At 47.9% G+C, this 25,311-nt stretch overlaps 1 protein-coding gene across 1 annotated transcript in view; it reads right to left on the bottom strand.

Annotated features, from left to right (window-relative positions):
• SPAG16 (sperm associated antigen 16) overlaps positions 1 to 25,311 on the bottom strand; it is a 2,683,085-nt gene that overhangs the window by 1,358,955 nt on the left and 1,298,819 nt on the right. Inside the window, exon 11 of the mRNA XM_069615929.1 lies at positions 13,483 to 13,626. Coding sequence (XP_069472030.1) covers positions 13,483 to 13,626 — 144 coding nt within the window. The remainder of the gene's footprint in view (positions 1 to 13,482; positions 13,627 to 25,311) is intronic.

Here is a 25,311-nt window from a genome sequence, read left to right as displayed (position 1 = left end):
AAAGAACCATCAAACATTATACAATACAAACCGTCAAAGAACATCAATTCAAATAACCCCCAAAACTCTCAGTTAATATTTATAGACTCCAAATCCCAAAATTCTCCAAGTAATGAGACGAGGAGGATGAAGGAGTTAACACAAAACTGCAACTGCATTGGGCATGATCGTTGTTGGGAAAAGACACCTATGTGTGGGACCTTTAAAAATCTGACCGAAACAATGAGAGGCGGTTCGAGGGAAGACATGAGTGCTTCAACGAATACAGACAGAGGCTGGGGACGTGTGCCGGCATTCGCGATAGAGAAACGCAACTTGTTGTGAGGGGCTGCAAGCGGAAACCGGCATGGCAGAGTGAAAAAGCTCACCGGTAGGAGAGAAGGGAAACATAGCCACATTCTTTACTCTCTTGACTATAGACCCTCCCTCTTCCGGGTAGCCCTGACCTGGCAGATTCCCTACTGGCTTCACTGACATCCATACCACTCCAGTCAGGTCAAATCTCCATCCACCACTTTGATCTCTGGCCCTCCGAAGAACTCATCCCACTCACCCCCATCAGTTAATTCTCTAGTAGACAAGGCCTCTCCCCCAGACGATTCACCTTGGCTCACACAACTCTCAAATTCAGCACCACATTCTAGAATGCAGATGGTGTGCAGATAAAGGAGACAGGACACTCAACAAACCTTTCAAATGTAACGATCAACCTGAAGCTAGTTCTGCCTCACAGTATTAATGATAGTGAACTGACATGTATGAGTCTAGTGTTGCAGTAAACAATCCCTGCTAGGGGGTCCCCATTCATAAGATACCAGAATGTGGTTTGCGGAAGCCAGAGTCTGGTCTCTAAACATCTTCGAGCGAGACCTGCCGCTTTGATCAGGGACCACACAGGGAGATCCATTAACCGTAGTGACTCATTGATCACAGCAGACAGGCAGATGGATGGGACTTAAAAGTAAAAAGGGAGTCAGCCCAGAGCTCTTTCAGTTGGGAGGAGGTTTCTGACTTCTTGGTTCTGGGACACTGTCTGGTTCCGGTTTCACCCTTTTATCTTTCCTGTTGCAAAGCACTCTGGGTATGACCTCACACATATGAGAGATTGTTGGCAGGGACCCGAGGATTGGTTCACTAAGGTAGGTTTAGCCTACACCAATCACTGTGGCCCACTTGGATTTAAAAGAGGACAGAGTCGCTCTTTTGGCAGATCATCTGGAGACTTCACAAGAAGTAAGAAAGAGGAACTCAACCTTGGACTCCGGCTGAAGGTACAGCCTGCCTTACATCTTCTGCCAGTGAAGGAAGGTCAGGATATCAAAAGAGGGAAACAAGATCCCTCCACTGGGAAAAGAGGGAGAAAAGAACTCGGAGGACCCTTCAGCCACTACAGAACCTGTGCCCATCAGGCTCTCCAGCAATCTTCCCCGATAGGGAGTGCCAGAAGGTCTCTGAACCGAAAATCAAGGAGAAGGCAGCTGCCTGCAACACACTCCTGAGTTTTGATCTGTCTACCTTAAAGGATGACACAAACCCATTGAAGAAGCTGGGAGAAGTGCATCGACAAGCATCTACCACCACCCACCTTAAAGGGCTTTTTCAAGGTGAGCTGCAGTGCCCCTCCACTCCACTCTTGCCACCTTGTGGCCATGGTCGGGTCCCTATGCAGCCCCAGGCCTCCTCCTGTTGCTCCGTTCCCATTCTCGCTGGCTTCCCTCTTCCCCTCCCTCCGCCCGCCTTCCGGCCCTCCCTCCTCCCGTGATTTGCCACTTGGGCCTTACACTGTTTAGGCCTGCAGCTTCACCGTGGGAGAACGACATTAACAGCACAGTGACCCCAGGTGATCTGCAGGGCCCCTTCACTCCACACTTGCCACCTTGTGGCCATGGTCAGGTGCCCATGCGGCCCAGGCCCCCTCGTGGTGCTCCGTTCCCGTTCTCCCCGGCTTCCCCCTTCCCCTCCCTCCGCCCGCCTCCCGGACCTCCCTCTGCCCGTGATTGGCAGACTGTCTGGTCTTAACTGAACCAGCCATGGCAGCCCTGCGGCTGAGGACCCCAAGGCAAAGAGTGGCTCCTCCAATGGCATTTCCAAGATGTGTCTATGGGTGTCTGCAGGGGAAGCAGAGGAAGCCAGCAACCAACCAACAGACACCAACAGAACTGTAAGTGTGGCATTGGTGGGGTGTAGACCAATTACTCTACTCCGGAAAGCCCTCACCACTCTACCTTACCTTCCATAACATAGACTGTCATAGATTTACACCATGCATACTTGGAGAGATTTGTGACCACAAACCTAAATCCACTCTTGGGTGAACTGTAAATGTTGCATTCCATTACATATTAACATACTAGCCGGTGTTAGTTAGTGCCACACCTATATAGAATGATCAAGATTGCCCTGCATCACATTTGGAAAGGTGTAAATGTTAGCATATGCCATACTTCGATGTCACCCTTAACTTTAACGTCTGTCATATCTAGATAGAAATATGAATGTTAGCATGTGCCACACTTAGATATCATCCTCAACTTTAGCTTCCATCACATCTGGATAGAAATGTGAATGTTAGCATGTGCCACACTTAAATGTCATCCTCAACTTTAGCCCTTGTCGCGTCTAGACAGAGACATGGACAGGATTGTGAGTGTTGACATGTGCTAGATTTGGATGAAGCTGTGAGTGATGGCGGGTGCCACACTTGGATGAGTAGTGAATGATAGTGGGCCTCAGACCTAGACACAATTGCAAGGACAGCATGCCAATTAACGAATCCACTAACAACTTCATCCCTCTGCATACACCTCTCAAACTCTAACCCGAGGCATCTCGGCCAGTGCTTCAGAATGGCCAAACAGCACTGAGGCGATGACTCCTGACCGCGAGTCGCTGTGTAGGCCAACTTGCAGCCATTCATCAAGCTTCACTCGCCGAACTATCTTCCCGCCTGATACCTGCAGCCAACTCCCATCTCAAACTCTGCCACAGAAGCATGCAAAGATCCTTGAAGCCATCTCGATCCTGTCCAACACCAAGAACATCTACAGCAAAAGTTACATTGTGGTTCCGTTCCCCTAGTTCTTCCCAGAAGGCCTCTAGAGACATATTAAGACCCTTTCCCCCTTTTGATGAAGCCAAGAAACCTTAAACAACTGTTGTGGATTTTAACCATACCGACTACCCTCCTGTCAGCATCCAGAGTGCATCATTTTTCCTAGGTAAGAAACTGTCTGTCCTCTGCATTCCTTTACAGGATGGGTTGTAATTTAGTAGTGTTGTTAGACTGTCTGTTGTGATAATAATAAAGTAGATATGTTTATACAACCTTGACTGGACACTCCTTTTATCATTGGGTAATAATTGTATTTTCGCTGTGTTGCAATTAACCAACGATCCACAACCTTTAGAGGAGATAAGCCTGCCATTCCGTCAATTTACCAAAATTGGACAAGGAAGTTTATAATTTTAATTGTATTCTTGTTTATTCCAATCTGTTCAGATCCTTTCTGGTGTATTAGAGGTGTGGGTCTAATTGATGGTTTAGAGACTGATATTCACCCCTTTGCCACTGGTACGCCGGAATTTAATGTGTCACAGCTACTATTCAACAGCCGCGCCTCAGGATCCCCTGGAGGCCCCTGACCCCCAACACTACAAAACGAAATTCTATATTGAACCTGTGCCGGCGACATTGCAAGATCTATTGTTCCAGCACCTTACCAGCAGAACTCAAGACCTCGTACATCAAGCCCTCACTCCACTCCCTTGTGCCGACCAACTACAGACCCATCTCAAACAACTGATTTATAGCTAAACTAATTGAATGGACAGCCTATTCTCAACTATGCCATTTCACAGAATCCAACTATCTCAGCGACCCCGCACAATCCAGTGAGAAACTGAATTGTGCCGAGTCTCCATCTGGGATGATCTCAAAAGACACTCAGGCTTGGAAGGTTGTGCCAAATTAATTCTACTCGACCTTTCAGCAGCCTTCAGCACCATAGACCACCTCACCCACATGGACAGGCTCCATTCCCTCGGCATCAGGGATGCAGATCTGAAGTGGATAACCTCTTTCCTCTCCAACAGAAACCACATAATACACATGCCTCCTTTCTGCCGACTCTCCACCCTTTTTCCCCACAGAGTCCTCTCTCTCCCCACTGCTCTTTAACATTTACCTGACCTTCCTCCCCACTCTCATGCAATCCTATGGCCTATATTGCTATAAACATGCAGACAACACCCAAATGTTCTCCAAGATCACAAAGGGCCCTTCCTCCACCTCCCCGATCATGCCTCATGCCTCTCATAAATCTAACACTGGATGACTGCAAACCACCTCCTCGTCAACTGTGAGGGGTCAGAATTGAGAGATAGACACAACGTTTTAATGTTCTTAACATTTGCTATGTGTTTTTTTTTAAAGGGTTGGATAAAGCCTTTCTGTCCCTATCCTAAAGAGATGTTCCTACCTATGAAACTAAAACTAAAGCAAGTTGACCTTGTGTCCAAATTATATCTGACCCTCACACTAACATATACAAAAGTTATGTGTTGGGTAAATGTCTCTGGTTCCAACTTAACAAATAAATAGTCAGACAGTTCAAATAGGTAATTCCAACAAAGTAATCATTATATTCAGGAGTTGCCTCCCTTCCCCTGAACCAATTCAGGGTGCCTATTGGAAATATGTTGTTCCAGCGATGTTCTGTCCAATATATCTTTCACAAAAGAATGTCTTCCTTGGATTAGACAAAGCAAAAATGTCTCAGCCAAAGAACAATGTTGTCAGAATAGCAAAATACATATCTTTTCCACAGACCACTTTCCTTAGGATGGCAAAACCAAATGGCTCTTTCATAAATGTGAAGGCATCATGAAGCAAGACACAAACAACAGATTTAAAGTTCAAACCAAAGATATTAACTTAAATGTCAGCATGGCTGAATGCCTAACTTGCCCTAAACTAAGGTGGGATTTCCCTACCTGAACAAAATTAAGGTAAGTCTGAGTCAAAGAGTTCAACTTAGTCTATTTGTGTCCAAAACCTAATCTTTCCCTCTCCACTAAAACAAACACGTGTGTAGGGATGTCAAAGTCAAAATAAACAGTTTTCAACTTCTTCCAGCACACAGCTTCCTCTGAGGTCCCCTCCCCCAAGCATAAGAACGTTGCAAAAAAAGAGTCTTAAAGTTTACCTTTCTTCAGTTCAAAGCAATACAGTTCAGAGTCAATCTTGGGATTCTTTTCCCAAAGTTTCAAATACCACAATCCAAACAAAAGGGGGTCTTCAGACTCCAATCCCGAGGCAACACACATGAACTTTCCAAGCCTCAGTATTTCCTTCCCCAAGACGTCAGTGTCTCACATAGGTTCCTTGTTTCTTGCTCCTTTTCGCAAATGAACTTAACTTGCTTTACTGCTTTCGGAATTTACAGTGTGCTCTTTGGGGCTCCTCTGGTTTCTCCTTAGCCACACTGTGACTGCCACCATGTTTCACACACCCCTTTTCGAATGGTAGCCTTGTCCCACTTTATTCAATCCTCAAGGTTCACTGTTTAGGCTTTCTTCATTTTGCAAAGTTATTCAAATGCAGTTCAAGGTTTAAGGCAGTCTTATGTTGCTTAATTATATTCAACTTCAATATTTGAGTTTGTTAATTGTGCAAAATGTATTCAGCGCTTTACTGGTTTGCTTCAATGTTAAACTTCTCTTTATAGTTCGGTATTCAATATGCATTCACTTCTGAGTTCATTTGTTGTGCACAATGCATTATATTCATCTTCATTCAGTATTCTGTGTTTTGCTGGCTTGCTTCAATGTTAACTTTCCCTTTTAGTTAGGTATTAAATATATATACACTTCTGAGTTCATTTATTGTGCAACACACTTTCAGCATTTTACTGGTCTCTTTTAAGGTGAACTTTCCCTTTTAGTTCGGTATTCAATGTGCATTGCTTTTCAGTACTTTCATTATTTTGTTGAAGACTTTCAAAAGCATTCCTGTTAGGTTTGTAACCACTTTAACAAACTTAACTAGTTCACAAAGGAAGAATTATTAACGTTCGGAGACTTTCAAAAACGTGATTATTCCTTTAACAAGGTGCGTGATATCTCTGCTACATTGTACTAGTTTTGGGTATCATTGGCAGTCGCGGTTCACTTCATGAGGCTCGTAGATATAGTAACACTGGGTTTCTCGCTCTGAAAAACTCACCAGCTCACTTTGAAGTCTTCTTCTTTATCACATAGGCCATAGACTTGGCGGCTTCCTTCCAGGGGGGGTTTCTCTGCCTCTCTGACACTTTTGCGTCCTTGCTGCATCACGGGTTAACAAACAGTCCTTTCAATGGAAGGAAGGACGGCTGCTCATCTGGTCTCCTTCCTTTGCTTTGCCTCGCCTCTGCGCCACAGAACTCCTGCTCCCACTTCACACTTGGCAGGACCCTCAGCTTCTTCGGTATGCTTCTACGGCTGTAGCACAGCTCACCACGGCTCTCATCAGTGGCTCGCCTCTCTCCTCTCCTTCCTGCACAAACCCCTTTTATACACCTGAGTTGTGTAAAGGGGTTGCAGCTGCGAGTCCTTTCCATTAATTGCCTGACTATTGTTAGGCTTGTTAGCAAGACATGACCAATCTTTGCAATAGTGCTCCTCTGAGGCTATCTTCCTCATCTCAGTACCAAATTGGGGCATGCTGGTGTGCATAATTCCTAGTAGCCTGTTCCCTGTCCCAGTACTGTCAAAGGTCATGTGTGGAAAAATGAGGGGGGCTCACTTATAATAGCCCATACAGGTAAGAGGAGGGTTAGGTACATCATCAATGGGAAAAGGGAGATACCATGGCTCACCCAAGGGTTCCCCACTCCCAATCCCCAAGGACCCTACACCCAAGTGATCCTCCCTTGCTTCTCCAGCACAAGGTAATGGCCTTTCCCTGACTACCTGTGTAGAGGCTCCTAGTGGTTTAGGAGTGAGAATTCCCTCAGGTTTCTCACATAAAACACAGCTCATAACAAGGTTTCTCTTTTACACAATTATTCTTCTCCTGGTGTACTCCGCTGCTACGAATGTATCAACTCAATCATTTGATATCCTGGTTTACTCTCCTGACAGGAATATCTCATTTTCGACTCACAGAGATCTCCTGACATACTCTGCTGCCAGGTATCTCTTCTAGAAAAGGATCCTTCCCCGATACTCTTATCAGGTCTTTCTGTAAGCTTCTTTCCATTTTAGTTATTACACAATCATATTTCTTCCATAACACAATGTGTTGACTTCAGTGGCTACTTGCACCAATTTCAGACATTTCATATATGAGCGGTTGTTCAAGCTCTGTCTGTCAAACTTTCTTTCAATCTCTCTTGGCAAAGGTTGTTCCAGATTTCCCCCAACTGACATCTCATGTCAGGAGAATTGTACCAGGTTTGACTTCCCTTTTTAATTAGGTTTGGTCGATATTCCAAAATATCTTTCAAATACTCTTTAATGTTTTTGCACATCCCGGGGCCCCTCTCACTCTCAGGCTGACTTACCGGTGTACCGTGCTGTTGCTGTAGCATTCTGCCATGGGGCCGGCTTCCCCGTCTGAGCAGAGGTTTGTTTGGTTCCTGCATCAGCGTTTGCTTCCTTTGCCACCAGAACCTGCAGGGCCTTGTCTCCCCTGATCCCACTGAGTTGTGTTCACCTTTTTTCTACCAGAGTCTCTCTTTTCCATTTTAGAACGCTGGCAACCTGCTGCAAGCAAAGGTTCACCACTCTCCCCACAGCATTCCCCACTGGACTGCCTTTGCTACCGATCTCGCTTCCCGCTCCACGTACTTGAAATCTGTCTCCTTCCTTCCTTCTCAATCATCCAGCTGCAGGTAACCTTTGGGTTTAAATGTCCCGCACAGTTGATTTGGTTTTGGACAACTTGACTGCACTTCACGCCTAATGTCACATTTTCTTCCCATTGACTACTTGTTGTTCTTCGTCTCAATACCCCAGTTGTTATGGGAATTGGAGTCCATATATGTTCTATACTTCTCAAAGCAATTACGTTTTAGATACTTGTTAGAATAGCAAATGTCAAAACCAGGAGGTGTTATGTGAACATTGTGTGAACTAGGGATTATAACACTTGGCTCCACTTTACAATAAGCCATCAGTGTTTTAATAATTTGGGTTTCAGGAGACTGGAATAATTTTGTGTCTCTATTAATTGAGATATCACTCCCCCCCGATAGATGTCTCCTTACATATGGTCTCCTTCATAACACCGACCCCAGGGTCAGGATCAGGTACCGGCTGGCTTTCCCTAGGCATATGCGAGGAGACCACTACGGGGGTTTGAGTAGGGATTTCACAGGATTCATCACACAACCAGGGAAAAACAGAGATCGTGCTCTACAGGAAGACTTCCCTCTTCCCCAAACCCACACCGTGGCTGCTCTCTCTAGGCCCACAGCCCACCACCACAGCCACAGTAAAAAAAGGAAACGTGGATGCATTATGGACTCAGACCTGACACTATCACATAACAGCAATTCAGAGACTAAAAGCTGCTACCTACACATGCACATTCTCTGATGCATCTTTCCTTACCTGACCTACCCGCTCAGAGTTGACACAATCATTGCCATTGTCCTCTCATGATTAGACTATGCCAAGGCCCTATATACCTGGGACCCCACGCATCACATCAAAGAAAACTCTAACGGGTTCAAAACACTGCAGCAAGGGTCCTTCTTGCTCTAAGCCCTAGAGAACACATCACTCCCATCCACTGTGTCCTTCACTTGCTGCCGATCAGGGGTCAATTCGCCTTCAAGACAATGTGCATCACCCACAAGGTCTCCACAACACAGGACAAGAATGTCTACAACATAAACTCACACACTACAGGCCCAAGAGAGATCAGGCACAACACTCCTCCTCGTCATTCCTGTGGGAAAATCCTCCAGACTAGGGGGCTCATCCTTCTCAATCCAAACACCCACCATCTGGTACTCAATTCCATGTACCATCCGCTGCATAGAGGATCACCTCACCTTCTGGAAGGCTCTCAAATTATTTTCCCCAGACATGAATGCAAGGACACCTGATGAGTAAACAAGATGATACCTAGCCCGCACGTAAAGGATTCCAGTCAGGCCTTATGATATTCTCTGCAATACTTTGTTTTAACTAGATGTCAGCCTTGATTCACTGTAACTCTACCACTCCATCACAATGGAACATAGCTGCACCCCTCCTTCTGGGCCACAGCCACTCACCCACATACATCTCCAGTTTTCACTGCTCGACTTCCCCTACCAAATCACACATCACCACTTGAAATAGAATGCAGCCAAGTCCCACGAAATAATTTGTTTCAGCTGTGCACATAATCAGTCTCGTTAACTCTCCTACTCTCCTGACAGTCTGTCACAGCACCCATCCTCTCATCTGATTCCCATGGGCTGCTACCTGGGAGCCAGGCACCCCTACCTACCTTTGTGCGGGCTAAATATGCACTCGCATTTTAGAATCCTTCCTTCACCTCTCACATCTCAGACCACGGTCCTCCGAAGAGTGTTCTTCTCCACAGCACTTCGAGGCCATACCAATGGCAGTAGGCACTATTCAGATGCCATATAACATAGCATAACAATAACACCAAACACACCCAGTTCCTGAACCTGCTGTCCGCCATGAACCTAGAGGGCTTCATCCCACAGATGAAACCATGTGCCAAGTCCTTCGGTTTCAACACTGACAGCAAACTCTAGTTCAAAACGCACATTCAAAGAAAACCCAGACAGCTTTGTGTAAACTCTCTCTATTACAGAACATCAAGCCCATCCTTCCAGACAAGGTGCTCTGCAGGGACAAATCCACTTCTGCCTCACTTCAAGAAGGCAGCCCAGGTTTGTAAACCCTTGTCTACCATGGAAGAAGTACGAACGAAAACCAAGTATACAGGGAAGGCAGAGAGTTACTGCCATCTGAGAATTTTAATGGGGTTCGGGGGGACAGACCACCTGAAGGAATATGCCCAGCTCCTATTTTACACCAATCACTGAGTCAAAACATAACGACACCGAGAGAGTAGAAAGGAGATCTACAAATTAAAGAGGAACTTTGAGAATTAGATCACACCCATGGTTTTAAAGGGACATTGTTGTGCTTTTTCGCTAATTTGATCTGTGTGACCAAACAACAGGCCAAAAAAACACAAAAACCCCAAATAGACAGACTATCCTCACCCCCTCCCAACTATTTATCAATTTGGGAGACTGGAAGTGCCACACGTAAAAGGGGTACGGACAAAATTAGGTCTACTGGGCTCCAGAGCTAGATGTAGAATGAGACATAACAGTTTAAATCATAGTTCTGAGATCCTACCCACTTTTTAGGCCGATTTCATGTGGCCTTCAAAAGATGGGATTATGACGAACCTCCCTGGGATCCGCTCCCCCACCTATTCCGGACAGGCCGTGCCCGTCAGCCATGCACACACTAGATCTCGGGCAATAGACCCATAACCAGATAAGATTTCTCCTATCCATCCTCTAATCCCTTTGTTCACAAAGTTGGCACACAAGCTTAAGAAGTGGAGTGCTGTGCATGAAGAGTGTTGAACAAGGGCGTTTAATGGAGCCCTACAAGGATGCTAAAAGTCTGTGTGCTCCAGAGAAGGGGGAATTGTTCTTCCAGCAAAATCTTAATACTAACTCATAACATTACCAATGATGATTTTGGACGTATTTGTGATCCTGGCACACTGGACTTCTAGATCTTGGAGTCGTGGCTCTGGCATTGCAAATATGCTGATCTGTACCACTAGGGTGGTGTGATGTAATTTGTAGAAAGAAAAAACATGTCTTGAGAGTCTTATTGCTAGTCGCTTTTCTATTTCGTTGACACCAGAAGGAGTAAGTGATTGATCTGCCCAAGGACGGATTCCTCCATATCTGTAATGAGGATAAAGAAGCCATTTCTTTCTTTAATTCCCTGGGCACCATCCTGCTGGGTGTGCCTTTCCATGCGAAAATTCAGTATAGTTCTCTGCCGCACAGAGCTCATCTACCTTCCGAGTCATCACTTTCGACTGCCTTGGGGAATAGGACTTGGTTTTCCACCTTAGGAGTGTAGTTATTCCAAAGCCTAACAGACGTGCAGTCGGCAAGGCAAAACCTGAAGGATTATGATAGAAGTTGGTACAAATATTCTCCCAGCTCCTTTGACCTCAAGAAAAAAGCTCATTATAGTCAAATGCATGTATGGGAAACTGTTTCCACCATAGGGGCAATCAATACAGGCAGGTACAGGTCTTTCTCTTTCACACAGTCAATACATGCACATTGTCCTTTGTTGTATAGCGGTTTTCATGCGGGTGTTCATCCTGTTATAAAGTGGTGCCAATTTGAACAGAAGAGTATGGAGTCAAGTGGGTAAGAGAGGTGACCCAGAATCAACACGTTTCTGGTCCTTGGGAAGCTGAGGTTCGAGCTCAGGTCTTGGGATTCTACAGATCAACATTTTACCACTAAACTACACCTACCACGGACTCTTATGGAATCAATCAAAATGAAGGACCGCAACAAAGGACTACAGAGAAATTGCATCTTTCCACAGTCCTTTTGCTATAAACGTGGTGTCCAGCACTAGAGTCCAGAGTCCAGCACCTGAGCACAGGCAGAGGCATTTTCAAAGTTTATCATCCAAACTTGTTTTCAAAGTACAGGATTGCCAGGAAGACAGACTTGGCATAGGTTTGCGTGGCATTCGTGTCTTTTCATCAATGTTTTTTCTGGTGGACATTTTAACTGAGCAAATTCAACTCTTTTTTTTCAAAGCTCTTCTTTGAACCCTCGGTGATCCCCCAATTCGCCTTACCCCTTTACAACTTCCCTTGTATACTTTTGCTATTGGGTTGTTTTTCTTGTTTTTTTGAAGCGTCCCAAGTTCAAGTTGCACAATAAAAAGGATCAAATTAAAAATACAACGCTAAATGCAGATCACTTTTGTGAGACAATTCCTAACTGAGGAATTGACATGCAGCACATCCCAGAAACTATGTTCTGCCCAGACCCCATGCTTAGTAGTTTATGACGGGTTGAAGGCTTAGTGACCTGTGACGTTTATGCTGGACAACCGCTATAAACAAAGCCATCAGCAGGGACTTGTGGGAGGACATGGACTTTGCTTTTTTAGTAGGTAGTGTGTATTGACAGCAAACAACACAAGAGGGTTCCCCAAAATGTGAAATAACAAGCATTAGTGTACACCAGTACAGGCGACTCACAACTGATGGGGACCACGGGGACCCCATAGACCAGAACAATACTTTATTTACTTGGATACATCTTCCTACATAAAATGTGGATTCTCAGCCCTTTCTCCTTCTCAGGCCTTAATTTTAAAATATTGCCTACCGTGACTTACGAAGAGCCTTTCTTAGCTTTAAAGTTCAGTTCTCTCAACAGTTTGGAAGCCTTCCCAAAGCGTAGACCTAGGGCCTCATTGCAGGTTTGCTGGTATCCTGCCAGTAAAACTGCCAGAATACCGGCAAACTGTATTACCGTTTCCAGCACAAGGTCGCTGGAATTACCGTTGATTCTGAATGCCAGGGTGGCAGTGCAAATCCCCATTCATGCAGTCCTATAGGACTCCATGTGGGGATTTGTCTTTGTTACCACAGGAATGCAGGCTATTATTGCCGGTAGGGTGAGTTAATTCCTCCACCCCACTGGCAAACTTGTAGTTACTGGCAAACTTGAAGTTGGCCAGTGTGGTAACGTGCCGGGATGCATTAATGCTGACATGTCATGACCGCACCGGCCAACCTGTAATGAGGCCCCTGGGCCACTTATTATGAGTGCGATAATAAGGATACAGGCACCAGATACTTTATTTTTAATTGAAATTCCCGGTCTATACCCAGCCTATGCCAGATCCCCCTTGAGGTTCTCAATCCATAGCCTCCTCCATATGTTGGCAACATTTAATGACATTATACCAGTAGTCAATCATGACTTGGGCCTGTATGGTTAGTAAACATGCATTGTGTCTTTGAGCTTCGAGGTTTCCAAGTTTCTTCCCGTTGACCATAAACACAACATCTATCAGTTCAGAGGGCCTTCCAAGAGTGTGTCTAGGATTATAATTTGGACCTATGTCCTTGAATGGCATTCCCTTTGTTTGCACGTTTCTGCTATGTAAATTCCAGCTGCATTTTCAGAAACACCCATCAGTGGAATATTTGCTCGAGATCCGATCTTATCGCATTCCTCCCAGGACATTGAGATTCTTCCCAGGACATTGAGATGTTGATCAAAGCAACGACTTGCTTTAGACCGGACCTTCTCCTACAGCCCTTTAATTTGGTTATCCTCCCATCAGACATCGACGCATACACCTTTGCAGTCACACTAAACATAATCAAGCCATTAATGTTGGAAAAACAAGGCCTGGCATCCTAATGGAAAGGGTGCCATTCACACTCACCTTGGGTGGAAGCTGCAGCCAGAAATCCAATCTGTGTGCCCTTCGCCAGTCATGATAATGTCCCCACTCGGGATGGACCACATCTTCCAGAGGCGGTCATCGCTTCCAGTTACAAGGATTGCCTTCCGGGGATGCAAGGCCAAGCTATGGAGAGAGAGAGAGAGAGAGAGAGAGAGATAGAGCACGGACATAGTTAAAAGAATTCTATTCTAACAGCCAGTTTTACAATAGGGAGATGTTCATCTCTCCACAACTGTCCTGCTCTGAAACTACACAATACATGGAAAGCAGGAGTATGGAAGCCCACCAACATCAGATTTCATTATAAGAATGACCCCCCCCCTTTATTTGTGAACCTCTCAAAAAAGCAAAAGGTGTATAAACAGAGTCAGAGGGGTTCATAGGTAAAGCAGGTTTTCCACAGAAGCTGTGACTCTTAAAGGTTGTTGAGGCAGCGTTAAAGAGAATCACAGCGTCCCTGACTCTGTTTCACAGTGGTCTCGTCACTATGACCCCATTCTTCCCCTACTGGAAGCAGCTGATGTCACGCAAGGTCATGCTGTGCCTAGGGGGCTCCCTCATGAGCAGGAATGGAAGACCTGTTCAGAAGAGGAGCAAGCCAAGACACGGTACCTGTCCTCTTCCCCAGCAGCTTCCTGATATTGTGCAGTCTGTGGGTGAGGACAGCATCGTTCTTAACCCACTGCAAGCCTGTGTGACAGGCAGGATAAGTAGCAGGTCAAGGTGTATCAGGAACATGCCCATTTTAGTGGCCCAGGTTATCATTTTGGTGTGGCTTGTGGAGTCCATGCACAGCCAGCTGGAATAAACCTGAGCGATCCCCATTTCCCATCTGCAGCATGGAAAGACAATGTCCATGAGTGAGGGAGGTAGTGTTAGGTTGCCCGTCATTAGTAGTGATGGTCGATTTTAGAGTGGTGGCTGAAATATCCTGGGGCATTGCCCCATTCATTCTTGTGGTTATGCCACCCTTCATACAACACACAGAAACCATAATCAATTTGAGGAAGTCTGCAGCATTATCCGGGGCAAACCCTTGTAAACTCCTTGCATTTATTGTCAGAAGGGGTAGCTGTTCCTTGCCCCAGCTCACCTGATGCTGCATTATTTGTGTACAAAATGCATCATTGGAGGCTGCTGGGGCAATGCCCCATACCCACATAATATTTCCTGGGGAGTTCCCGGGCCTTGATACGGTGGCACCCATTCTGCATTTTGTTCTTCAAAAAAGCCTCGTGCTGCTGGGCTAAGGCCCTGTGACCCCCACAATTAGTAATAGGAGGTGGGATCCTGTAACCTCATTTTTTTCTTTTGATAAGAGCTTCCTGGAAAATTGAGTACACCTTCTATCTCATGGCTTCCAGTATTTTGTTGTAGCAGGGTGTCCCCTTCCATGTAACATCTTTACCCCATCCTATCAGATAGGATACCTAGGTACTCTACCCCCATCCCTCTTTTCCTACATGAACACTTTCACATGGGCAGCCCACTCCTGGAGAAAACAGACTATCACCCGAGCAGTATACTTGACGTGTACCAATACTTGACTTCCATTAATCTTACCCACATGGATAGAAGGCAGAGCACGAAAGTACACTCAGAGTGAGGCAAAGCAGATGAGGGAACAGCCGTTTGAGATGGCAGCTGAACGAGACAAGAAAGACGGCAAAACACAAGGGGATTACAAGGAGGGAAATTCCCTTGAACTTTCTGACAAGATAGCGTTACTTTCCCAAGCCCTGGAGATTAGAAGGCGTAAGACCAGGAATCCAGGCTGAAGAATCCTGCATTTTGTGTCACAGATACCCAGGGCCCTCCTCCCGTCAATAATCAAGGTGGGGAAAAGCAGCAGCTGCTGTGCTAGCATCCTTGGCTTCAAGAACAAAGCAGCATCAGTGAAATCAAAACAGTCGGTGAGTTGGGGAGACAGATGCAAAACCGGTCTGTGTTGAAGCCAAGGTTGCAAGCGGCAACATTGTATGGTGAGAACTGGAATGAACACTATTAAAAAAAAAATGCAAGTAAAAGTTGAACTGTGGATGAGTGTTTGAACTCTGAAGAGACTTTGATATGATACCTTTGACAGAGGGGGCCAGCACTGCGTGGGTGCTCAATCGGAGGTCTATGTAAGGTATCTGGCTGAGAAGTGCCAGAAGTGAAAGTTAAAGGGTTATATGAAGAAGAGAACAAACAATTGTGAATCAAAGTGGTCCTGCCATGGGTCAAGCAAAATCCTGTACACAGTTGAAAGTCTTCGATTTTGATATAATATAGAAAGTTTGGATAATTATATAAATTTGGTCCAAGCCTGGCGGAGGGAGACCAATTCAAGGTTTTGTGTTAAAGTGGATTTCAGCTCTGCAGAGAGAGGCTGAGGTGAACAGTGAATCGCCAGAGAAATTGTGTATATAAGAATCCTGAGGAAAAAGGAACTTTGAATGTTTGTCGCATCAGGCCCTCTGAAATAAGAGACTTTGAATGGCAAAGAGACTTTAGCAAAGGAGGTCCTGATACTGAGATTCTGAGCTGCATCCTCGTGCTAGAAAAGCCAGAGTATGTGCTAAGCTCGTGTGTGCCCCCTTGCCCTGTGCTGAAAACGAGGGGAATGTAAGCCAATGGGTCAACTACCCTGACATCATTTGTTGAACACTTTTCTTTTCTATAACTTTTTTCCCACACCATTTGTATTTAGAAGTACAAATACCCCTTTTATTTTGACCAGATACTACTAGGACTGTTATTATTATTTGATGGTCGTAGCTTGCTTCAATCTTTCGATTTACGATTAGATAGGCGTTTATCAAACCCAATTGAAGGTCAATAAACACCCTTGAACTGTGATCACTTCTGTCTGTCTTCACTGCTTAATACCATGCCTTCCTTACGGATCCCACCAGTGACAGGGTGCAGGGGGAATTTAAAAGGTGCACACCTTATAAACTTAAAGCTATGAATATTCTCTGCAGAGTACAATCCTAACCAGACACAGTGATCTAGTGGCTAAGTGGTTCAACCCTAGTCCTTATGATATGGGTTTGAATCCCGCTTCGGCAACATAGCAGATAAAAATCACAAATGTTATTTGGCTACGGCCGAATACTTGGACCAACTATTTGGTATTCAGCCAAATAGTAAATTCGCAAGTCACTACACCCTTAAATTCACTATTCAGTCCACCCATAAATCCTTCAGATGACGAAGTGTGTTTACAAGCCCAATTCTAAGCTGTTTATTATTTCTGAAAACCTCACACCCAGGGGCCTGCAAGCACCATCAGCTGATGGCATTGCAGGAGCCCATAATCTTAGGATCAACACAGCAAAAACTAAAATCCTAGCCTTTTTTCCAGGCAAAAGAAGAGTCTCAGTAAACGATCATTGGATTCTAGAGGGGATGCCTGTGACATGTGCCTCAGAATATAACTACCTAACAGTAACCATTGATAACAATCTCAATTGGGGACATCTGGAAACAATCGAGCAGGAGGTCAAGCAACATATATAACACATTTGAATTTTAAAATAGAAAGTTGTATTGCTACACAAGAATGCCTGGTACCAAGTCTGTGTTGCAAAACACCGGGTGGCACCCATGTGAGTGGGATTAAGCCATCAGACACCACATCTATACCACAGTAAAGAAAACCTTCAAAATGGCGCCCAGGTTCCTGGCTAAAAGGGAAGGGAACATCTATACCACAGTAAAGAAAACCTTCAAAATGGCGCCCAGGTTCCTGGCTAAAAGGGAAGGAAAAGATACTGGGCATCAGGAAGGAGTGCAAATGAAGAGGCAGTCAATGTTTTTGTGACACCTCGAATGGTAAATTGAACGCAATCACAGGACATACTGAAAAGGCAACACATTTAGATTGTTTCGCCATGTGCCTCGTGTAATTACAGCCTTCAACAAGTAAACAATTATTTTAGAAAGTGGGAGATATCCCACCTTTGTGGCGTATTCCTCACCAGAGCCTCTAATTGAGCTCAGCAACAATGATTTACTGGAACACCTCTCTAAATGTTCGCACCTTTCAACCAGAGTGTTTGCGGCAAATTGCCCATGGTGTGTCACTTCCCACAGCCGAGACTCTCCGCTAAAACACTAGGAGCGACAACAACACGAGAGAAGGGGGAGGGGTGTGAGTGTAAAATCTACCCTCCGCACTCCTCGTGCATTCATTCCCTCTCATCGGGGGCCTTTGCAGGTCCAAACTTTGCATCAATAAGAAAAAAACAACGTAGCATTCAAATGGTGGAAGCAGAGAGGCTACTTGTTTTACACTGTTGCAGATGTGTTTTGGATTTGAAAGCAGTATCAAGCCGGAGGACACAGAAGATGCTTTTTAAAGAAATTAAACATCAGAGTATCCCGTTAGGAGGTGCTGGTCAGCGCAAACAGTATATCAAAATAGTCAAATATTATTGTTTGATAGAAAATCACGACAACCCCAATCCAAATTGTTAAAATGAATAAAAATGTATTCAACATCAGCTAGTTACAATTATAATCCTTACTCATCCCTAGCCTAAACGCTATGCAAACTCAGCAGCTACCAAAACAGCTACCTTTGAAGCAATACAACTCCTACCAAATCCGTGCACCAGTATTACACCTGCAGCACCCTACCAATACAACTACAGCGCCCTCCCAATACATTTGCAGCATGGAGCCATACCACCCCAACCACCCAATCATGCATGTTCTTAGGTTTTTGGGGAAGAGCCCTTGTGATGTCAGACTTCAACAAAAGCCCCTGACACGGGGCTCAGGAGCTGTGATTGCTGGAGATTTTCCTATTTACTGTATGATCCCTGAATGTTATAGAAAATAAAGGACCTGTTCTAACTTGCGTTTGGCTGAGTCCTCCGTCTGTATGCCGGGGGAGGGTTTGTTGGGCCCCGGGTGCTCTGAACGGTGAATGAGTAGTGTGAACCGCGGTCCTCTCTGGCATGGATTAGCAGGAGGGAAAAGTGGAAGAGCATTTACCTGGCCCAGGCTTAAATTTAATGTTAGATTGCCAATGGATTTTATGCAAATCTTCTCTGGATAAAGGGAGCTCCATGATGTGTTGGGTTAAAGCCACCTTGGGGTTGGACAGAGCCAGTGGAGAAGCGGGGCCAAACGCCAATCGTCTTCCCGAAATCCAGCACCCAATTCTACATGCACTGCAAAAGTGGGAGCAGAATCTGGAAGATCCAATAATCTTTTAAAGAATGTATTCTCCATTATCTGTAGCATCGCCATATTCGTAAAACCCCATAATGAGGCACCATAATGAATCTCTGCCTTAGTCTGTTCCACATAAACCTTCAAGATCATAGGGAGTGGTTGGCCATTGCCCAGACTCTAGCTTTCATAAAACTCTCTTTCCTGACATTTTTAAAGGGTGGGTCCATGGGCCACAAATTCCCACATTTTTTGGGAATCCTTAGAAGAGGCGGTCTCTATCGGATCATTCCCTGCCTGTTCTTCAAGCTCCAATTTGCGCATTTCAAGGGCTGCTCGATAGGCTACTCTGGCTTGTATTATATCTCGTTTAGACCTGACCAGGAATCCCAAAACATCAAGTACCACCCTCTGAGCCACTCTGCACTCTTCGTTGTGCCAACCTCTCGATAGTGGCTTTTTCACAATTGAGTCACGCTGAAAACATGCCGACAGAGACATAGTAAGTTCAACAAACATGTTAACCGTTCCCGAGGTGGAAACAGTTTAATCTAATATAGACGGAATCAAAGGTGATTTAACTGCCAACACATCATGGTGGAGTTTAAACAAGTCAATCTTGGCCCACTTGTTTCTTCTTTTACAGAGTGGGTTGAGATCTGCCAGGTATAAATGGTGCTTAACGATTCCACCCATCACATAAGGCTGCCATAAGAGCCTCATCACAAGTGGGCAGTATCTTGACGGTAAATCTGCTGGGATGCTGCACAAAGAAAGGAACAAGTTACTTACCTGTAACTGTTGTTCTCCAGCATGGGTCTGGCATGGATTCACATGCTAATGAATATTCCCCGTCGTCAGGCTGGGAATCCTCGGTAAAGAAAAAATCAGTATCAGTTTCGTTTCTGATCTGTCTTTCTTAGTAGTAACCAATCACTGATCTCTGGGTCATACTGCTCCAGCCAATGACTGCCCTCTCCCTAAACCCTGCCTCTGGCAGCCATCCTCAGATTTGGTAGCACGCCAAGTGGTAGTATGACCAAGTGAAGAGCCGCAGAGGGGTAGGTGGGAGGGTTCGCATGTGAATCCCTGCCAGACCCATGCTGGAGAACAACAGTTACAGGTAAGTAACTTGTTCCTTCTCCAGCATGGGGTCTGGCATGGATTCACATGCTCATGAATAAAAGAATACATAGCAGTATACACATGCACAACCACGGGAGGTGGCAAAGGCTCAAATTAAGCATTACATACCAACTCAACATTAAGCAATTCTTACCTCCTAACCAGGCTCACCTTAGGCAAACAGGTTGCTCAGTACTGCTTGGCCGACCCTGGACTCCTCCCTGGAGTCCCGATCGACGCAGTAGAATCATGTGAAGGTGTGCGTCTACCATGACGTAGCAGCCCTGCAGATGTCCAGCAGGGGCACACCAGACAGGAACGCCGTGGTAGCACTGATCGCTCTGGTCGAATGGGCTCTCGGACGGCCGGGCAGCGGTCGGTTTGCCAACCGGTGACAGTGCATGATGCAGCCGGAGAGCCATCTGGAAATGGAAGTCTTCGAGAGAGCCTTCCCTTGATTCACAGAGCAAAAGTTCACAAACAGTTGTGACGTCTTCCGAAAACTCTTTGTGCGTTCCACGTAGAACTTCAGCTACTAGCTACATCCAGCGAGTGCAGAGTCCTCTCGCCCGGCGTCGAAGGCGACGGGAAGAAAACTAGTAACACCAAGAGCTTGTTGAGGTGGAAGTCCGATGGCACGTTGGGCATGAAGGAGGGGTGCGTCCTCAGCACCACCCTCGTGTCATGAAAAGTCAAGTATGGAGGCTTGCAAGATAGGGCCTGGATCTCTCCCACTCGTCATGCAGAGGTGATGGCCACAAGGAACGCTGTCTTCCATGACAGGAACTTCAAAGGCGCCGAATGTATAGGCTCGAATGGGGCCCCCATGAGCCTGGTCAGCACCACATTAAGCTCCCACGCCGGGGCAGGAGCCTTCACTGGCGGGAACAATCGGAATAGTCCCTTCATAAATTCCTTAACCAGGCGATGAGACCACAAGGACACCCGTCCCGTAGTTCTGGTATATCGGGAGATGGCAGCCAGATGTATTTTGATGGAGGCGTGAGCCAGTCCAGCTTTGGCCAGCGACAGTAGGTACGGCAGTACTTGAGGGGCCGTAATCCACAGAGGGTTAATCTTCTGTGCATGGCACCAGACAGAGAACCTCTTCCATTTATGACAATAACACTTGAGAGTTGAGGGCGCCCTGGCCTTTGCAAGAACCTCTCTGCAATCAGCCGGTATCTCGTACCCTCCAAACTCTAGTGCTTCAGGAGCCAGGCCTGCAAGTTCAGCGACTGTGGGTCGTGATGAAGAATGGCGCCTCCTTCTCTGGAGAGAAGATCTGCGTCCGCCGGCAGCCTGACTAGTGGGGACGTTGACAAGTCCATAAGGTCCGGGAACCAGATCTGCCTCGGCCACGCCGGTGCGACGAGGATCATCCTGCAACTGGACTTCTTGAGCTGGTTGATGAGGCGGAGCAGCAACAGCAACGGAGGGAACGCATATAGAAACAGGCCGTCCCAAGGGAACGAGAAAGCATCGCCCATGCTCCTCGGCTGTGGGAACCTGCTGGCGAACCTCTGGCACTTGGAGTTCGTTACCGTCGCGAACAGGTCGATCTGGGGTTTGCCCCATCATTGGAAGAGCCGATCCACTTGATCCTGGCGCAGTTCCCACTCGTGGCACGAGCGCAGCTCCCTGCTGAGTGAGTCGGCGATGGTGTTTTTTATTCCTGCCAAGTGGAAGGGAACCAGAAACATCCCCTGGCCGACGGCCCAGTGCCACAGATCCTGGGCCTCCTTGGATAGGGCTGGGGATCTGGTGCCCCCTTGCTTCTGTATGTAAAACATTGTGGTGGTGTTGTCGGTGAAGATCCTCACCTTGTCCTTGAGGGACGGAAGGAACGACCGACTTGAGAGCCCAGAACACTGCTCGGAGCTCCAGAATGTTGATGTGAAGAGACCTCTCCTCCGGGAGCCAAATGCCTCTTGCATGAAGATCTCCGGTGTGGGCCCCCCAACCCTCCAGAGAGGCGTCCGTCGTCACCGTCTCCTGAAACGCCAGGGTTTGAAAGTCTGTGCCTGTAGTGAGGTGAGCACGGGTGCCCCACCATAGGATTGCCCGACGGAACTCCTCGAGAGGGATCCTGTCCTCGAAGCAGCCCCTCGCCTGACACCAGCGGGCATCAAGGAACTCCTGTAGCGGACGCATCCGAAGTCTGCAAAGGGGTACAAGATAGATGCATGAGGACATCATCCCGAGAAGGGACTTGATGGACCTCACCCTAGCCACGTCCGTGGCTAACAGGCGCCGCACCTTTCCCAGGATGGTCTTGGTCCTCTCCTCTGAAGGGGAGGCCAATTGCCCCACTGTATTGAGCTTCGCTCCCAGAAAGAGTGCTACTTGCGATGGAACCAGGTGGGATTTGGGGTAGTTGATGGCGAACCCCAGCTCCGTGAGCAACCGGACGGTCCTCGCCGTGAGTTTGACGGCGAGTTCCCTTGTCCTTGCCCAGATTAGCCAGTCATCCAGGTAGGGGTAGACGTGGATCTCCTGCAGGCGCAGCCGCGCCGCCACTGGTGCCAGGCACTTGGTGAAAATCCTGGGCGCCGACTTTAATCCGAACGGTAGGGCTCTGAATTGGTAGTGGCGTCCCTGAAACACAAACCAGAGGAACTTCCTGTGCCGTTTTAGAATTGGGATGTGGAAGTAAGCATCCTTCAGGTCCAACGACGATAGGAAGTCGCCTTCCTCCAGCTGTCCCAGCACGTGCTGGAGGGTGACCATCCTGAATTTCTGCACCTTGATGTACTTGTTTAACCGACGCAGGTCCAGGATGGGGCGCCAACCGCCTGTCTTCTTTCTGACGAGGAAGTTCCTTGAGTACACTCCGGAGCCCCGCAGCCTCCAGGGGACAAGCTCGATGGCACCTTTCTTGAGCATCGCCCTTACCTCCAACAGCAGTTGAGGGACGTGATTCTCCTTCCTGGCCATGTGAGGAATGCAAGGGCACTTCTTTTTTGAATTCCAGCGAGTGCCCGTTGGCCAGGGTGTCCAACACCCAACGATCGGTGGAGATGGACTCCCACACGCTGACGAACTTCGTCAGCCGGCCTCCCACCGGGGTGCTTCGGTGGGGGGGAAGACAACCCGGCCGGGTCAGTCTTGATTGGAGGCGGCCTTGCCGCATTGGCCTCCTTGGCGACAATGGCGGGATGCCCCTTGCTTGCCGCGACCTCTGTAGGCCTCCTGGGAAGAGGAGCAGGCCGCCTGTTGGTAACTGGAGGAGCCACCGCTGGATCCTTTGGAGGCACCCTGTCTGCCTCCGGAGCTCCGAAAGAGCCATCGCTGTTGAAGCACCCCAAGGGCCCGGGCCGTCTGCGAGTCGGTCTTGATGGCCTGTAGAGACTCGTCCACCACCTTACCAAAAAGGTTTTTGCCATCGAACGGCATGTCCAACACTCTGGTCTGGACGTCCTGGCGAAAGTCTGTTGCCTTGAGCCATCCTCGTCGTCGGAGGCAAACTCTGTTGCCCAGTTGACAAAATCCAGTATCCGCAATGTCCATTGCCACCGTTATGGCGTGATCCGACGCCACCTCGCCTTCCTGCAGAATTTCTAGGGCCTCTGCCCTTTTGTCATCAGTCAGGAAGTCTAGCAGGGGAGCTATCTTGAACCAGAGCTCCCTGTCGTAGCGGGCCACGATCGCTAAGGCATTGGCCGCCTTAATCGTTGTTGCCGCCGACGAGATGACTCGTCATCCCATAGAGTCCAACTTCTTGCCCTCCCTGTCCGGCGAGGAAGTTGAAGTTGAAGCCGCTGCACCTGCTGCCTTCTTCTTAGCCGCTGCCGAGACGACCGAGTCCGGCGTGGGCTGGGCCCTGAGGCACAAGGGGGCGGCATCGGGGACTCGGTACTTCTTCTCGTACCTGTCCCTCTTGGCGGGTGTCGTGGAAGGGTTCTTGAGGACAGCAAGCCCCTCGTCCCAGATGTCATTGAGTAAAGGCACCGCGAGGACCGTCTTCCTCTTGGCCTCTCGTCGTTGGTACAGAAACCCCTTCCTTTTCTGTTCTTCAGGGCAGAGCTGGAAGAGCTTGGATGCCCTGGTTATCATGGCGTGGAAAGAGCCAATTTCATCGGCTGCAGATGCCCGCGGGGGGGGGGTGACGACAGGATATCCGCTGTGTCATCGCTGCTGTCATCGTCCGTCCCCGTCGCTGTATCCGTAGCCGTATCCTCTTTAGGGTCCGGCGAGGGGGATGAGGGGTCCACCGGTCTCGCAGGCACGAAGGGCGGAGCGGGGTGGACTCTCCTCCGCTTGTTAGGAGGGCTTCCCGACGGGCCTGGTTCTGGATCCTCCGTCGGGGTTCGTGGTAATCTCGTCCTTATCTCGGTACATAAGGATTGGATTGCCAACAAAATGGCCGCCGAGCTATCCTGGGGCTCGGGCAATGGCTGCGACGGACGGGATGGCCGCTCCACTGGACCCTGTTCGTCGTCATCATTGCTATCTTCGATCACGTCAGCAGGGACCATCCCCTGGGATCAAACCTTCTCGAACCTCTCGTTGAGGCCTATGAACCTCTCGTTGAGGCCTATGAACCTTTCGTTGAGGCCCTTCTCGGTTTCCACCAGTTCCTCCTCAGAGGCTGATTCCGAGTCTGCAATGGACACGGCCCTCCCCCTCCCCCCCTCTTTTTCAGCCGGGGGCTTCATGGGAGGCTTAGCGATGGGCTGGAAAGAGGATTCCCTCCGCGGTAGCAGGGATACTCTGGGCCCAGAGGGTGTTTCCAAGGCGTAGTCTCAGCCGGCTTCACCAGGGTTGTATCGAACACTTCGGTAAAGGCCTTTGCCGGGTGGATCAAAGCCCTCACCACCTTAGGTGCGTCCTGGGCCTTCGCCTTGCGGGGGGGGTCAGCGCCTCGCTCCCCCTTCGAGATCGACCGAGTCCGCTCCAGCGGCCTACCCGGGTTCTCAGACTTCCTCTTCCCCGAACCGGAGTGCTGGCTCGTGGTCGAACGTGCCGGGGAAGTAGCACCCTGCTTTGCAACCGAAGAGCCCGACCTTTCGCCGCTCCCGGTGCCCGCGGATTCGCAGTGCTTGGCCTTCTGTTGGTCCCCCGTGGCCGGGGCGCCCTCACAGGACTTAAAAGCCCGCACAGACTTCTTCTTCGCCTTCTCACCTGATGTGCCCTTCTCCAGCCATGCGGCGAGGTGGGAACGACGATCTTGTTTGGTCCGTTCCGAAAGGTTTTTGCAGAACGCACAGTCTTCCTCCACGTGCGTCTTGTCCTCATGAAGGCAGTAGAGACATTGCGGATGCTCGTCCTCCTTGAAAACGTTCTGTAATCCGCATCCAGGGCAGCACCTGAACAGCTTGAATCCGGGCGTCAAGCTTCCCTTGTCCTGGGCCATGTCCGTTGAGGTAGGCCGCAGATCTTCCGGAATCCTCCAAGAAGTGTAAACTTGATGAAAACTTCCCCCTTGAGGGGCGTAGAAGAATTCCAAAACGGGTCCCCGTTATCGGAAGTAGAAGCGGTGGAGCTTGAGGCTCGATTAATCTGAAAAAATGAGAA

The sequence above is a fragment of the Ambystoma mexicanum genome, chromosome 9, assembly GCF_040938575.1.
Source record: "Ambystoma mexicanum isolate Mex_15411 chromosome 9, UKY_AmexF1_1, whole genome shotgun sequence".
Classification (NCBI taxonomy): Eukaryota; Metazoa; Chordata; class Amphibia; order Caudata; family Ambystomatidae; genus Ambystoma; species Ambystoma mexicanum.
This window is presented reverse-complemented; position numbering and strand designations above follow the sequence as displayed.